Source organism: Diorhabda carinulata, chromosome 6 (genome assembly GCF_026250575.1).
Source record: "Diorhabda carinulata isolate Delta chromosome 6, icDioCari1.1, whole genome shotgun sequence".
Classification (NCBI taxonomy): Eukaryota; Metazoa; Arthropoda; class Insecta; order Coleoptera; family Chrysomelidae; genus Diorhabda; species Diorhabda carinulata.
This window is the reverse complement of record NC_079465.1, coordinates 15,543,056-15,560,424: the sequence shown is the minus strand read 5'-3', so window position 1 is coordinate 15,560,424 and position 17,369 is coordinate 15,543,056. Positions and strand designations below refer to the sequence as shown.

The 17,369-nt window shown below is 31.5% G+C and overlaps 1 protein-coding gene across 1 annotated transcript in view; it reads left to right on the top strand.

Annotated features, from left to right (window-relative positions):
* The first annotated feature begins 12,746 nt into the window (after nt 1-12,746).
* The window catches only part of LOC130895172 (peroxidasin), an 82,753-nt gene continuing 78,130 nt past the window's right edge, over nt 12,747-17,369 (top strand). The window contains exon 1 of the mRNA XM_057802349.1: nt 12,747-13,108. Coding sequence (XP_057658332.1) covers nt 12,939-13,108 — 170 coding nt within the window. The 5' untranslated portion in view covers nt 12,747-12,938. The remainder of the gene's footprint in view (nt 13,109-17,369) is intronic.

The window sequence follows — 17,369 nt, the reverse complement described above, 5'->3', positions numbered from 1 at the left end:
ATCGTTTTAAATAATGTCCAAAAAAGTTGGAAAACAAGGCAGATGAAGGAGTTACTATTCCTTTGAAAAATTACAGGTATGTAGCAAGATTTAATTCGAGAAGTAGGTTGAAGAAATGCGGAGTTTACACATTTTTATACAGGCACCTACTTATTGAGTGTCATATTTTAAATTAGAATATTAACATATTTTGATATTTCAGGGAAAGAGTACTAGCTGCTACTGGGGTGTCAAAGTCTACTTTTCAGAAGATATCAAAAGAAGCTTAAAAAGTTGAGTGGGGAGGGCCAAGCACATCTTTTCAATCGCCGAAAAAAATATGTAACACTAAAAAAAGAAAGCTGGATCGTACCTCGCCAGATCAGATAAAATCTATAAGAGAAATTATCTACGATTTTTATGTACTGGAGAAGAGACTTCCTACGTTAAAGTGTAAGAAATTGTTTTTATTAGTATTATAAAGTCATGTACCTACTTAGTTTAAGGTTTACTGTTGTTACTATTCAATTTAAAAGAGCAAACGTGCAATGCTAAATTATGATGAAATTACAGGTGTTTTGCAGAAAATTAATGACCGGCAAATCTTGACAGAAGCAATAAGTATAAGCAGCTTGAATCGGCTCCTTAAAAAAATTGGTTTCAGGTAATAATGGCTAACAGAAAATGGATTACCAGCAGACCCCAAACTAACAAAACCAGAACTATACCGCATTTTTGAAGAAAATAAATTTCGCTTCCCCATAAAGTACAAACTAGACGAACTGTTACAACAACATGGGCACCGTGTACTACGTTTACCTCCTTATCATCCAGAATTAAACCCGATCGAAAAAATCTGGGCATTAGTAAAAAATTGGGTAGCTGCGCACAATACAACATTTAAACTGTCCGATACGGAGGCACTCGCTAGGCAAAAATTTGAGGAGGTATCGGAACAAGAGTGGTATAATATTTGCCAACATGTTAAAACATATGAGAATGACCTTATACAAAAAGAGCACATTTTAGACCGCACTCTAGATCACTTAATATTTACAGTAAATACGGGTTCATCGGAAGAAAGTGAGGACAAAAACAGCGAGGATACTGATAGTTCATTAGAGGATGAACTAGGATGTTCGTCTCTAGTTTCGGATAGCGAATAATGTTTTTTTTTTAATTAACGACATAGATAAAATATTACACTCAACATGTGCAAAAACTGCGTTTATTATAAACATACCATGCACACATAAATGTTTTATTGCGAACTGCATTAATTTTTATTTAAATAAGAACCTACGCCACTGGTATATCAGTCTGAAGCGACGGAGAGGGAATATTTTAAAGTGAGGCAGACGATTACTAATTGATGACGCCTGTGGCATTTTCTTAGTTGATTCGTACTCTACCAAACTCCATCCACTTCCATCATCAGCATGATACGGATGTCTTACCCAGAACGAAAACCTGAATATATTATTCTCAGTAAAACCACAGAACGAAATTTTAAAGAAGTTACCATCTAAGGTATATAAAAGTATTGATATATAGTTACTCATATAATCAGAAAAACGAAAAATACATTGAGGTTGAAAGAGAGTGAAGTATGGGAGCTGCTTCAAGTGAGGTCAAACTAAGAAAAAGACAAAAAATATCGATAGATTTCTCTTCTATTCTAATTGGATCGATTTGAATTAGAAATTTGCTTTTGTAAAAATAAAAAAAAACAGATCGAACAATTTCAATGATTTCTAAAAACCTTTAGAAGTAGAAATGTTCGTAAAATCTAGTTATGTTCTTAATATTAATTTTCTCGGCACGAACGACCGACGAAATTCCTTTATATTGTACGGATATCCCTTAGACTAGGAAAAAGAGATGACCGTAACCTTCAAAGCTTGCCTGTTACCATTTGGCCCAAAGCGAGTAGCGCACAGTGGCGTATCAAGGAATTATAATTAGGAATGAAAATATTACTGGTTAATTATGTTATTAGTTCTTCTCTAATATCTATTGAAATTGAACAGGCAGAGAAATGCTTTTTTGTCGAAAAATTGTTGCAATTTGTAGTCAAAAGCATGTAAAAACTAAAAAACAAATGATATAAAATTTCAATATACAGAAGAAAACCAAACTATAACAAAATTATAGGTAATAGAAATATATAATAATTAGTATATAAGTCCCTAGCAAAATTAAAACAGTATACAGCATGCCCGGAATTAAATATTATTAGAAGTCGTTTAGAGAGTAAAAGGCACTTTTCAGTAAATATGCCCTCAAATTATTGCGCAATGCGGTAAAAGATAATATCGATTTGATTTCAATTGGCAAGTGATTGTGCATTTTTTGCATTGTAAAATTTTGAGCCCTTAATTCTGAACGTGGAGTAAACGTCGTACTCCGTGTTCCTAAGTGGATAGCCTTTCTAAAATTGCAGAAGTGTGCTTACGAATTAGGCAAACGGATTCAATGATGAATAAGGAAGGAAGAGTCAGAATTTTTGAAGAAGTCCCTGCAGTGAGTCCTGCTGCTTAGACCGAGTAAATATCTAACAGCTCTTTTTTGTAGTTTTAAGATTCGTTTGCATATTTCTATAACATTTCTATAAGTTAATAAGGAAAAAGTTTTGAGATGAAATAATACTGTTCTTTACATAATAGGGACATAGAATAAAACTGGGTTTAGTGCAAAATATGCTAAGCTATTTTCAAAGATATGAAGTATGGTGGAGACAATTTTTTTCAAGCATATCTTACTTTCATCAACACAGACAAAATATTATCTTATTTCACTATTACATTAATAAGATTGCATTATGGACGTAATCACCTGAGGAGCTGTTATTTCAAACTTAAATTTTACATTTATCAGTTTTGATTACTTTATTGGAAAAATATTTTAAGAATATTGGTATACGCCTAAGAAATTTGAGGAAATGGTTAATTCGAGTCGTTAAAACCTCACTTCAAGAAAGTCACGGAAATTATATGAATATTTTTCAATTAAGATATTGATAAATAGTTAAAATATAAACGAAGCATTCTGTTCTTTGTAACAATCAATTTGAATTGTCTTTTTTATTCTAATTAAAACTAATATAGATAGATATTAGAACAACGAGCAATATTTTTATGTTGAAATCATGAACAATAAAGTGTCTTTTGAATATAATGGTCTGGGGTTTTGTTCCGTCGCGGCTGCTTTTTTCTAGGAGTTTCTGGGAATGTGACTACAATTGAGGGTGCTGTTGAAAATCCAGGGTCTAGAGAATGAGACGTCTTTTTTTACGAGCCTGAAGTATGGAGAATTTTATTGATTTCATTGAAACCTCAGTACAATACATTTCTAATTAGAATTGTTTCTAAAGTGATTACTCACTTTTATGTATGGATTTGAGGTCTCGTATACACTAGGATCCAAAAGATCTGTTGTGACCCCTTTCTTGCTGCTACACTGGAGAACCCACTGTTTACAACTGATCCCACTCCTTTCAAAAAATCTATAATGTGGGATGGCTTTAATTGGAACAAAATCTGCACGCCGCATTTTCTGCTAGGTATTGCGTTTTCAGGTATTTGTTGAGGCGTCAGTACCCCAATGGAACTCCAGATCAACTCTGGTTATAGTTTCCCAGAAGAGTCTTTGCCTTTCTCAGCCCCTGTAGGTTATCCCAATAATTCCTATATTTCCATTGTTCTGCAGCTGATAGTACAGAAGAATTCGGGTCCCATGAAGGGCTTGATTGAACCGAATATATTTTTCAATTGCATAAATTTCTGCTTGAAAAACGCTTGGCGCGTTATCCAGACTTTCAGAGTGTTTGATTCTAGGCCCGTACACTCTATTCCAGTTCCATCTACTGTTTTTGATCTATTCGTCTACCATTTAATGGCACTTCTGCTCATTTCTTGTATGGTGTTTTGGTCCCACTTGCTTTTACACTTAATTATTAAGGTGAAGTTTTTCTCAAAGCTAAATTTTTTCGATGTGACGTTCTGAGGCATGACCCAGGGTTGGTCATTATTTAGGAACGGGTTTTCCGTCTTTGAACATTCTGTGATGTTTTCTATGCCACGGTTTCCAGAACTATGTGAAGAGGTGGGAGATTTAGAATAACTTCTAGTGTAGCTGTTGGGCAAGTTTTCATGGCTCCGGTTGCACATAAGGAAGCCAGTCTTTGTACGTTTGAGAGGCTGTTCCTCTTGGTATTTGGACTAGTTCTAGTACTCCAAACCACTGCCCCATACATGCACCGTAGGATCTTTGGGTTACAACCCCAATTCCTTCCTGCAAAGTTTCTACACTCATGGTTGAACATATTTGGCAGCTCAGAAAAAATGGTGGTGGATTCCCTCATTAAGCAAACGTCTTGTAGAAGCACATTTGGTGAACATGCTTTGAACATATTCAATAATTTACTGTTGGTTCTCAATTATCAATTTTTATATCCTTTATCTACGTTTTTCTTCTTTCCAAATTTTTAGGAAAGCTGTAACATTTAAATCATGTTAAAATGAAATATCACAACCATTAGAAGATATTTTTAAAAGTGGTCTAATTGGTATGGTCTTGGTCTTTTACTAGTAAAACAACGAACGCTCTTTATTGTACTAGTAGCAAAATAATGAGAAACGATAGCAACGTCTTATTATGGGCGTTGTAACCAAGTACACAGGAACCGTCATTTAATTTTTATTTAATTTGATGTTTGTCAGTTCTGAAAAGTGTATTGTAAAAATTTCTCAAGAAGAAGAATTTCAATGTATTATTTTTATTATTTATATGTCACTCGGAGCAAAAGACCCATTATATGTTTCGCCCAGTTTGCACAGCATCGGCTAGCGCCTCGGCAGTGGGTTCAACGATAATGATAGCCTTCTACTTCTAGTAACCTAATGTACTATTATGCAACTAGGATACGACTTGTGTCTTAATGGATTAAATAAAGTACAGGTAATGCATGATAGAATACCATGAGTAAAGTATTATAGTAGAAAAAAATATATATTTAACAAAAAAAATGTTTATTATGAATTACATCATCTACGCCACTGATATACTTCTTTAATACCACAATAAAATTATTGAAATAACAAATGAAAGTAGCTTCAGTATCTTCAAATGTTTAATAGGTATAATATTAGTATATTATGGAACATGTAAGGGGAGTCAATACAAGCTTAACCCCAAGTTTGTGTGGTTGCCGCCCTTGTTTCCCTTGTCCCATCTCGAGAAAAGGGATGTCTTGTAAAGACATATTTTGTAGCAAATTTGCCTACAATTATGTCTGTGTGACTTTTTGTAATAAATCCAAAATTTAAAAAGTTATGAACAAAAAAGTGAAAAAATTTCATCAAAAAAATCGTTTTTTGCTTAATAACTTTTTTTCTATTGATTTTACCAAAAAATTATACCAGAACAATTTTGTAGAGGATTTCTTCACGAAGATTTTCCTCTATAATTTTTCTAACCTTCATTCATGCTTATGACAACTCGGTCAAAACAAAAGGTCTACAAGGTAGAGTCTGTAGGCGCATTTTTTTACGTGGTATCCACAGTAGGCCTATTCCACAGACAACTTGCTGGTGAGGTAATCTTCTACATAATTATGTGATCAATCAGTTATTAGATAGCTATTCTATTCTACTCTTGTTCAATGGTTCAGGCTGTGGCTCAGAATCTATCCTAACCTAACCTAAACTAACCTTTTTTTTGTGGGTGGAAAAATCTTCCAAAGACTTCTGGGAAGTGGACCCAGGCGTGCTGGATTCATCCACTGGTGTGGACGTCTCCCAGCTAAAGACCCTCTTCTCCACCGACGCAAGTGGAACCGTTCTTGCGCCGGCTTTGCTCCTTTCTCCGTTTTCTGGCTCCGTATTCCTTATAACTATAAAAACTATAAATAAATAAATGAAATATGAATAAATAAATAATATAAATAAAACTTATATCTAGTGTATAAATAAAAGGATAAAAACAATGTATAAGTAAAATTGTATAAATAAAACAAGGTTGTATAAATAGAATAATATAAAATAAGTTGTATAAATAAAATTGTGTATGAATAAAATTCTCACGATTACTATATAGATAAAATTTAAAATTTATAGTATAAATAAAATATAAATATAAGCCTAACCTAACATTAAAAAGTTAGTATAAGTAAAATAAAAAAAAACTATTTTATAAATCTAACCTAGCTTAAAAACTAAACTAAACCTAAATCTACTATATAAATAAAACCTAACCTAACATTAAAAACTTGTATAAATAAAATGTTTAAGAGGTGTATAAATAAAATAAGATAAAAATTAAAAACATGTAAAGATAAAATAATTTAAATGTTGTATAAATAAAATAAATGAATAACTTAAGACAACACACACACACACGTTAAAATAACCTAAACTAACCTAACCTAATCTAACCTAACCTTACAAAAAATTACTAAATTTTTTTTTATTTATTGACTTTTCGTGAAAATAATGCATTTGCATACTTTTTCCCCAGAAACTCTTCTGCACATGCGTCAATCCTCATGACTTTTCATACACAGATGGATCTTGATGAGATCTATCGAACAAAGTTATTTATGGTTCGATATCTGTTAGCCTTCCTGAGATAATGGCCACTTGCGGTATCTCCGGAAATAAATGTTTCCAAATAAAATAAATATGATAAATCGATTTATCATAATATCAATAGTCTATATATACTTGTGCTCTGTTTTCCAGCAACCGCACATCTTTCCACAATTTCTTTTACATTTACAAAAAATTTATTGTCATAAGATCAAAAGGTGCTGGATGCTTCGAAGTTTGGATTGGCATCCTAATATTTCCATGCTTTTTCCAGCTCCAATCTTCATGATTATAGTATTTTCCAAGCTATGATTGGACCTGGTGATACACTCGTAGACTGAGAAAATGGGCTGCATCCTGTGTTGGAGGAAGCAATGATAAATTGAATGAATTTTTTGATACTGTATTTGAGAATCGTTTGTATATTGTCTAGTGCCATCGTATAAAGCAACGAAAAAACTTTCTTATTCAGGAATATCACTAGATGTTTTTCCAAAATTTTTATCAATTTTAGTTTGCCAATATTATAGGCGGCTGATGTTTGTGTCACATCCTGAAAAAGCATGGAGAAACAGTAAATTTCCCGTTACGAAAAATTTCAGAGGAAAATCTTCGAGAAGAGATCCTAAACAAAATTGTTCTCACATAATTTTTTGCTAAAATCAAAATCAATATAAAAAAAGCTATTAGCAAAAAAGAATATTTTCTATGAAACTTTCTCACTTTTCTGCTCATAACTTTTTAAATTTTGGATTTATGACAAAAAGTCACATAGGCATAATTGTAGGCAAATCGATTTGCTACAAAATATATCTTCACAAATTTTTTGTAAGATTAGTTAAGCTTGTATTCACCCCTTCTACATGTCCAATAAATAAAAAAAATATTCAGTTTGGCACTGAAATTGTAACATTTCAATGGACTATATATCATTGGCACAGTTCAATTAACTTTCAAACAATAGAAAGAAATGGTTACTAATAATCTAATGATGCATACTTCATTTATTGATTACGATAAAACGATATTTCTGGCTCCCTTTTCTGCCTGTGACTTTTATAGCCGAGAGCACAACACTTTACCATTATAATAAGTGTCGAATACTACTTCTACTTTTCAGGTAGAAAACAACTATAGATTCACACTTGCTTTGTTTTCCACAAATAAAATGGCGGACTGCTCAGTTTTAATAACAAAAGATATATATGAATTATTTCGACCGTTCCCACAGAAAAAATATATACGTGATCGTGTAAGTTTTTTAAAAGTTAATAATTTGAAAGTCGTGGAATGAAGAAATAAAAATAGAGATAAAATAGAAGAAAATATTATGGAAGAAATACCTCAGCAATAATCATAAGAATGAAGATTATGAAATATACAAATAACAAAGGGACAAAGTGAAACACCTTGTAAAAGAAGTTAAGACTAAGTCTTGGGAGGAAAAAACGCAGATGGAAAAATGCAAAAATATCAAAAAAGAGAGAAAAAGTCCAATAAGTCACCTAAAAACTAGAGATAGAAGGAACATTTCGAATAATTATTAACAGCAGGACATAGAAGTAGAAGAAACGAAGAACATTTAGAAACAGAAGACGATATACAACAAGCGTAACATGTTCAGAGCCAGGCCAGAAATAAAAGATGGATAACAAAAAATGGATGGAAAAACTAAAAATAGTTAAAGCACTGGAAATAGATGAAGTAAAGACGGATATGTTGAAGTACTTAAGAAATAAGGGTACGGAATTATTTCACAAAATATTGCTTGTAGCATGGATTACGCAAACAATTCCAGAGGAGTGGAGAATAACAATAATAGCACCCATCCACAAAAAATTCAGTTTTAAAGATTGAAAAAATTATAGAGGGATATTGCTATCTGTACTACATACAAGCTCATGCGAGACCTGGGTGCTAACCAACAAATTGAAGTAAAAAATTACTTGAGAAACGAAAATACTGAGAAAAATAGAGGGAGTAAAAAGACTCGATTAAATAAGAAACGACATAGATTAACGTAGTGAGTGCAGTCCAAAAAATCGAACAACAGTTGAGGTTTGTACAATAGTGAGAATGCAGGAGGTCAGAGCGGTTAAGGTGATATGGGAAACCGAAACAAACAAAAAGGAGAAAAGAGTCAGACCCAGAAAGAAGTGGGAAATGGGGAAATAGCTAAAAACCTAGAAAAAGAGGATAGAACTGGAGACGGACTTAACAGGAAGCAAAAGATAGAATTAAATGGAGAAGAAATATCACCTCTACACCTATGGTAGAAAATATTGCGGATAAGTAAGTAAAACGGAAATATGAACTAATTTCATTCTTGTATTTAATTTAGATCGGAAACATAAAAAATTGCAAGAGTTCTGCGAGATCTCTTAATTGGCTATAGTAAGTGGGCTGAAAAGCAAATAAATGTTTTGATCGTTTTAAAGAAATTCGAACTCTATATTTTTAGAGCGATTGATTTTTTTACTTTTGGTTTATTTTATGCAAACAACGGGTTCTGCTGATTTTTTATTTTAGTATCTATTGTATATAAGAAGTTGAACTTTTATTGGGTAAAAGATAAACTAAAATGTATACAGTCAAAGTTCCTTATTCGCGCTTCCTTCATTCGCGTTTTCACTATTCGTGGAGTAAAAAAATGTAACCCAATTCCTATATTCGCGGCTAAAAATTTCTTTATTCGCGGATCTAATAATTACATTCATAATAATAAAAGGATTCCAATAGGTATCCAACCCAATATCCTTTGTAAATGCCGTCAAATGGACTAATAAAAAAAGTAAAATAGATCTTATAATGTTGTTGTTGTTGTATGTTAAATGATATTGCCGACGACTTTGACATAAGCCGCCTTCACCGCAATCGGTGTTTTTTAGAATGTAAATAAACAGAATGAAAACAACCTTATTATTCAATGATGAAGTACATATACATATTTTAAATGTTGCTGTTCCGTTCTATGGTAAAAGTCTGCAGCTCTGCAGCAAAGCGATATCCAGAAGAATTTGCCAACCTAGTAGCTGATGGAGGATACAAACCTGAGCAAGTATTTAATGCAGACGAAACTGCACTGTTTTGGAAGGAAGAGGATGCCAAACAAAACATTCATTTCTAAAAGCGAAAAGTCTGCTCCTGGATTTAAGGCAGCAAAGAATAGAGTTACACTGCTGCTATGCATCTGGAGATTGTGTCATTAAGCCACTGATGCTTTACAGATCGTTTAATCCTTGGGCTTTAAAAAATCAAAACAAGGACAACCTGCCAGTGTTTTGGCGTGCTAATAAGAAATCATGGGTTACAAGCGCTATTTTTTGTGACTGGTTCCGGAATTGTTTTGTTTCTGAAGCTGAAACTTATTTAAAAAAAACAGAATTTAGACTTTAAAGCACTTCTACTTTTGGACAATGCACAAGGTCATCCTCGCGAATTTGAAACTATGCATCCAAATATAAAAGTGTCATTTTTACCTCCCGACACGACGGGTTTGCTTCAACCTATGGACCAAGGAATAATACAGGCCTTCAAGCTTACATCAGAATCATATTGGATAATATGGAATGTAATCCTGATAAGAATGTTATGGAATGCTGGAAGAAATTTGACATTGCAAAATGCATCGTAAACATAAAAGAATCATTGGAAGAACTGAAGTCACACACATTGAAGTTATGCTGGAAAAAACTGTGGCCTGCTCTGACTGCGGAAAATGATGAAGAATCTGTGCAAGTTCAAACTATGACTGCAAACATAGCCGAAATCGCGAATTCAATAGGACGAGATGGGTTCGAGCAGATAGAATCAAGTGACATTCAGGAATTGCTTGAATCGCAAGATGAAGATTTGACTGAAACCAAATTGGAGAAAAAGTTAAATTCAGAGCCCATTGAAGAAGAGGTTTCAACAAGCACTGGAAACGTGACATTTAATTTGAAAAATCTTAGTGAAGGTTTAAGAATGACAAATGAGCTTTGCGATTTCTTTATGAACATTTCTTTATGAAATAATTATATGGAACGAAGCCTCATTTTTAAGAGGCAAATTGCTAATGCGACTGCTCCGTATTTCTGAATTGAAGGAGCTTTTAAAAACTGCAAGCATGAGAAAATTACAAAATTCTTCAAACCGTTGCCTAAGCCTAAAGATAATTGATCAAAATGTTCAAAAACTTAAATAAAATTGATTTTTTTATATATTTGTTTTTTATGTATTTATTTATTTATTTTGTCACCTAGGAACGTATCCCCCATAATCCTATACAAATTACCATTTCGTATTCACGGTTTCTGTATTCGCGGCATATTTTTGGAACATATACCCCGCGAATAAAGAGCTTTTACTGAATAAAGTATAGGTTTTGAAATAATAATATTATTAGTTAGAATGGAATTGGTATTGGATTACTCCTTTGCAGTCTTCTTGGGCGCATTCACCTTGGCCCATGAATGATTTCCAGAAATGGAGAATTTTCGAGAAATTTCCCCGTGAATTAATAAGAGCTCGATATTTGCAGAGGATGTGTATGGTAGTTTTCTCCTCTACTGAGGTATTTGTACGTATAAATGGCACATTGATTAAAAAATAGTAGTTTCAAAGTATTAATATATACAGGGTGTTTCAAAAAAGGTGATCCCTTTTCTTGGATAGATACTGAACTAAAAAATATTTTGGGTTTGCTCAGTGAAAAATTTTATGATATAATACAAATTTTTTATGATTTTGCCGCAACTATTGGCTACATTGTATTGAAACTTTATACGAATATGTTTTGGAAGCTGATACATCCAATGAATTTGTTTTTATGTCTGACTCTCATAGAGAGCGATAGTTACACGGTTCGTACTAAGTAGTATTGAACATAACTTTATGATATTAGATTTACTTAGCAAAATTTCAAGTGAACTCAAATATCATTTAATTTTACACCAAAAAGGTACTCTTGATAAAACTTGACACTGTGTACCGTTTTCGGAATATTTTGATTTGAAAATTATAATGTAATAACCGAAGCTGGTATGAAGTAATGATAAGTGTATTAATTAAACAAAAAATCATGATAGAAGGTGTCGTAATTGGTTGAGTAATTGTAAAATAATAGCTTTATATTATTATTCTATTTAAATGATTTTGCACAACCACCCCTTTTATTTGCGCCTATATTAATTCAATAGGATTAAGTCGAGGTACCAATATAACATGTAAAGTTGTCATTTCTTCCACAACCTTCATTTTTAATCTGTTTTTGTTCACCTTGACATTTGAATAAAATTTCGGCTTTACTGCATAATCAGAATATATATATATATATATATATATATATATATATATATATATATATATATATATATATATATTCTTGTTCAGCGTAATTTTCTTTATAACATACTAAAATTTTAACGAAATCGGAGGGGGTGTGACCTAATCTAGATAATTACCAAATTTAATATGATTCTTCATCTAACCAAAAAATATTCAACTTCATTGATGACGATCCAATCTAACCTACCCTATAAAAAATTATTATCATTCATAATATAATGAAAAAAAAAAATACAATAATTTGAATAGCAACCAGAATCAACAAACTTATATTTACGCCAAGTGTTATTTTTAATATTGATTTTTGAATCCCAAGAATTTGATAACAATCCTCATTTAATTAATGTAAGTAATGTTTAATTTTGTTTTATCCAAAAATTTTAAATTGTACTTTGACCATAATGTCAGTCCCCAATGAAGAATACTTGAGTATTCGACAGCTTAGAATAAATGTTACAAAGAGTAAACTTGTTGTTTGATTTGCTGACCCCAAAACCAAAACGCTCATAGACTAGTTGGCAAAAAATCTATTCCAATTTTATGATCCTGATCTCGGAAACCTCTATATACATATATACAAAGCGAAAACGGAGCAGAGGAACAAAAACGTAAGTTTTTATATCCCACAATAAATAGATGGTTCATATATTTGGAATATTTAATAAAAAATTTGGAATTCATGTTATGTTGTTAATAATCAATAATCATTTTCTAAATGGTAATTTATAATATTCAAAAAAAATTAGAACAATTCATATCCACCATCTCCTAAAATTATTCGCGGATACGCCCTGTGCATCTTAAAAATAGCATTGGTTTAATTATCAAGTCTTTAGCCTTCTAGATATATTTGTTTTTATATAACTTTTATACACCGCAACGCAGTCTGCCTTGCCACTCTTAAAACTGATTATTCTCAGTAGGCATCTTTCTTCTCATGAATATTCAGTTACACGAATTGTGAGCGGTGTATTACTTTTAAACCAAGGGGAATAAAATTATGTGTGATAACTATAGGGTGGCGTTAAAATTTGTCAAATAAACATGATTTTGTTTTCAGTGTGTTTAAAAATAATTTTAGTGATTGTATTGATAACTTACGAGGGAGAGACGAGTGAGTGTCCATTTAAATGTCAATGTTATAAGAGGTCTGTTAAATGTATGAAATCAGATTTAACACAGGTGCCAAAAACTTCACTGAGAACAACGTTTCTGTAAGTATTTAATTAGATTCATTCAAAGTGAGATTTTTTTTAATTTTATTTTTATTATAAATTACCTTTTTATGGATCCAATACATGATATAACATTACTGTAAAATATGTAAAAACATATATAAACGTTTTCGTAGTGGAATTGTAGCATAATTAAACACTAAACTGTACTAACTCTAATATATTCCGAGCTATCGATTACTTATGTATTCTTCGCATGGGAATTAATTAGTTAAGATTTGCGGCGTGATAAATTTTCTAATATCTTTCAAAAAATATTAGATTCATTAACTTCAAAATTCAATATTAAAATTGGAGCTTGATTGAATAAGTCGAAACGTCAATTTTTATTTGTCTTTTTTTTATTTTTGTTCTAAATTTTCAATAAATGAAGCTTGAAATTCTGTAATTTTCGTGCAGTCGCAAGGTACTAACCAAGGGTATTTTTCAATATTTCTGTCACATTATATGAGGGTGAAATTAGCAACTCTCACTTTATTTCATATCAAAACTTTTTTTCAAGATGAAATAAAATTATAACCTAAAATCTTTGTTTCATTTAAAAATATTTTTGACCCTCAAATTTTATTTAAGATTGAAAAAATACCTGTGGTTAGTCCTTTGCGAGTGTGCGAAAATTACAGAATTTCAAGTTTCTAGCTTCGCTGAAATTTTAGAAAAAAAATAGCACAATTTTTGTTACCATCTTTCAGGAGATATCTCGGAAAGGGGTGGGCTAAGGAAATTTTGTTATAAGAAAGACTTATCTTAATTTGATACCAGCAATCACCTCCTGAATATTGTCGCATGAATTTAGAAACACCCTGTATATATAAGAAGATGCCATATTTTTAAGGATACTAAATGATATTTGATTTCAATTTTTTCACCACGCTTCTCAATTAATTAGTGTGGATATTTAATATGTTCAATGATTTTTGACTAAATAGAAAATGTTATGTTTATGACTATAATTCATTTATCCATAGTTTTGAACCATAGCTCGTTGCATGTTTATATTTATTCCTTTGTATTATTCAGTAAAGAACAGAGTTTGTGAAGATATTTTAATATATTATTTTGATGTGGTTTTCGTTTTTTTTTACTCTGTCTGATACGCAAATTAAATAACTCGATTCACAACTTTGTAAAAACTATTTATTAGCAAAAAAAAACAAAAAAATAAAGTGGTTTCAATAATCTGACTACTGTACTCGTTGGAAGCTGAAACTATAAGAACACACTATGCGTGTATTTGCTCTATTAAATACTAATCCTATTGTATAAAAAAGCTATAATTATATTTATGGTCGTTAGAGCCATATCAATACAAAAATAAGGGTACGTAATTTGATCAGTTAATGGAACTTAAAGTATTTGAGGGACATATGGAATCGCTTGAGTAAGATGTCGACTTCCGTCAGGGGACGATCAGTTTACAATAAATCTTAACGAATGTAATAGTAACTAGAAGTTGAATAAGTAGATATGGTTAACAGATCCTAACGGTTCCCATTAGGAGTGGTGAGATAATTCGCGTTTGGATAACTAAATTATCGTCTTCACAGACTGAAGCTAAACGTTCAGCCTTAATTTCTGAAGACAATAATCTGGTTAACGAAACCCGCGTCGTCAGACTATGTAATCGTGACTATTCGTGTAGGGATAGTGTGAACAATGTGTTCAGTTTTGTTGGGAGTTTTTTTTTTGAATCGTTAAAAACTCCGCTAGGCTTAAAATAATACATTAAGATGGTTACGATTGTAACAATAACGTTTTAATAAATTATTAATCTTGATATGTACAGAAATGGAAGGAATAGTAAGTTATATCGTTACATTAACTACTTTTCAAAACATTCGTTTTTTAATAACTACTGTTTAATGTTAGATTCTGGTTACAGTGATGCCATTTTGTTGTACCGGGCCAATAATCAAACCTACAAAGAATACATATGCCTAAATAGCAGTTATTGTGTTAAAATTATCCCCATATCAATTGCAGATTATAGAAACTTATATAAACACTTTTTCCGACAATTTTTTTTGATCTACCATAGGCGTAGATACCTCATTTTATAAATTTTTAGTATTTGTTAAAAGCCAATCATTATAAATTGGACGGCATTTTACGCCGTTATTTAGACATATGAACTTAATTGTAGTCCTACTTTATTTATTATACCTCGTTAACTTGCTACAACTGAATATTAAATAATAAAACGTAAATAGATGAGTGAAATGTACCTGCCTGTAAGGGAGTTTGGTTTAAACAGCGGTACCAGAAGTGAACTTTTGCAAATAAAACAAAAAAAAACACTTCAATTCCAAAGTATCTTTATAAATAATCATAGTAGTCAGAATCATCTGATCTAGAGTCATCATTTGATTGAATTATGATGGGCTGTAAAGAGGGTGATACCACATACGCATCTTCTTTTATAACACAGTTCTTCCAAAGCTCTTGGCGGTCTGCTGCTAGAATATAGAATATATATGGGTTAAATATGCAATAGTAAGGAGGTAGTCTATTCTTTGCACAGCTTGTCAATATAATAAATTTTCTATAACTTTAGACCTTCAATAACAGTAAGCAATTCTTTGTTTGTTGGACCGTTTTTACGATCGCTGACAGAAATAGGAATATTTTTTTCAGACATAAATCCTAAAATTTGAGATTTGTTACTACTTCGTATATAACTATAAATTGTCCTACGTATAAAATCTTGAGTAGCTTTGTCAACTGATTTCAGTTTTTCTTTACATATTTTTCGGTTCTGTGAATGATCCACAGCAATCCACAGCATTTCGTACTCGATAAATGGAAAATTTATTTACTCTAGTTAATTCAGCAATTCTTATTATGATTGCATTATCAGATTGCTGTATATTTTCCTTTTTTAAACATTGGAATATATTTTAAATAATTTGCTGTGTTTGTATATCTAAATCTTTATTATTAAATTCATACCTGTCTTTATTCTCACCACAATTAATCTCACCAAGCCACGCCAATGCATATCGCAGACTTTTTAGCAGGGATATTTCGAAGAAATTGAGTACATACGGCTTCGGCCAATAGAAATACATTTATGTTAACGATTCGATGTTTTCATTAGTAAACAGAGTCCACGTGGACTGACGGTTTGTTAGATGTTTACCGAATTTTATACGGAGAGTAAACATTATTTTTCATTTCTTGTTGGGTATGAGTGCCGTGCGTATTTATGAAATAGTGATATATTTCAAATAAATTGCTGTGTTTGTATATCTAAATCTATATCTTCGTTCGCCCATGGTCTAAAGGAAGCCATATTTCTATTTATTTAAACAAATTTATGAATTAAAGAAACCTCATCAAAAGAAGTCACTGCTTATCGCAGACTGTATATAGCAGGAATATTTCGAAGAAATCGTGTTCAGACGTCTTCCAATGCTTTCATTGGTAAACAGTGAAGATGAGTCCACGTGGACTGACGGTTTGTTAGATGTTTACCGAATTTTATACGGGAAGTAAACATTTTTCATTTCTTAATTTGATATGAGTGCAGTGCGTATTTATGAAATATTGATTGTTCCTCGCATAACTGTCTTCTGCAATTGATATTGGAAGAACTATAATCACATTCATATCATTTTTGAGAATTTTCTTCCACTCGGAGGTACGTAATCGATGATTCATAATCACATTCAAAAGGAGGATGGTTTCCCATTATTTTACAATAATCTAAGCCGGTTTGCTTCTAACAGATCATATGAATGAAACTGTTATTAATTGATTATTGATATCATGCTATTGTCACAAAATTTGTCGTTTAATTAATGACTTACTTTTTTGTTACATTCTGTATATTATAGATTCACATTACCATGAAAAATGGCGACTTGTAATACTTATATGTACTATGGTTCTTGAATTTATAATTTTATATATTTTATAAATAAACTCACAGATGAAATTCGTTACAGTACAAAAACTAGCGTGTCGAATTAGAAAAATGTTTGTATATAACACATCAATAGCAGATGTTGAAAATACTAGACTCTCAGGATTTTAATCATAAATAAAAATATATTGGGTTTGGTTAAACCGTATTTTACTAAATGAACCAAATGATGTTTTCGAGAGTGATGCGTGTTCTCAAGGATGTAATCTTAGTTTAATTGCCTTATAAAAAGACAAATCAACTGAATAGATTTTTATTAGAGAAAAAATAAATAAGTCATATAGTTTGTTTCGTCTAAAATATATTAGTAGTCGT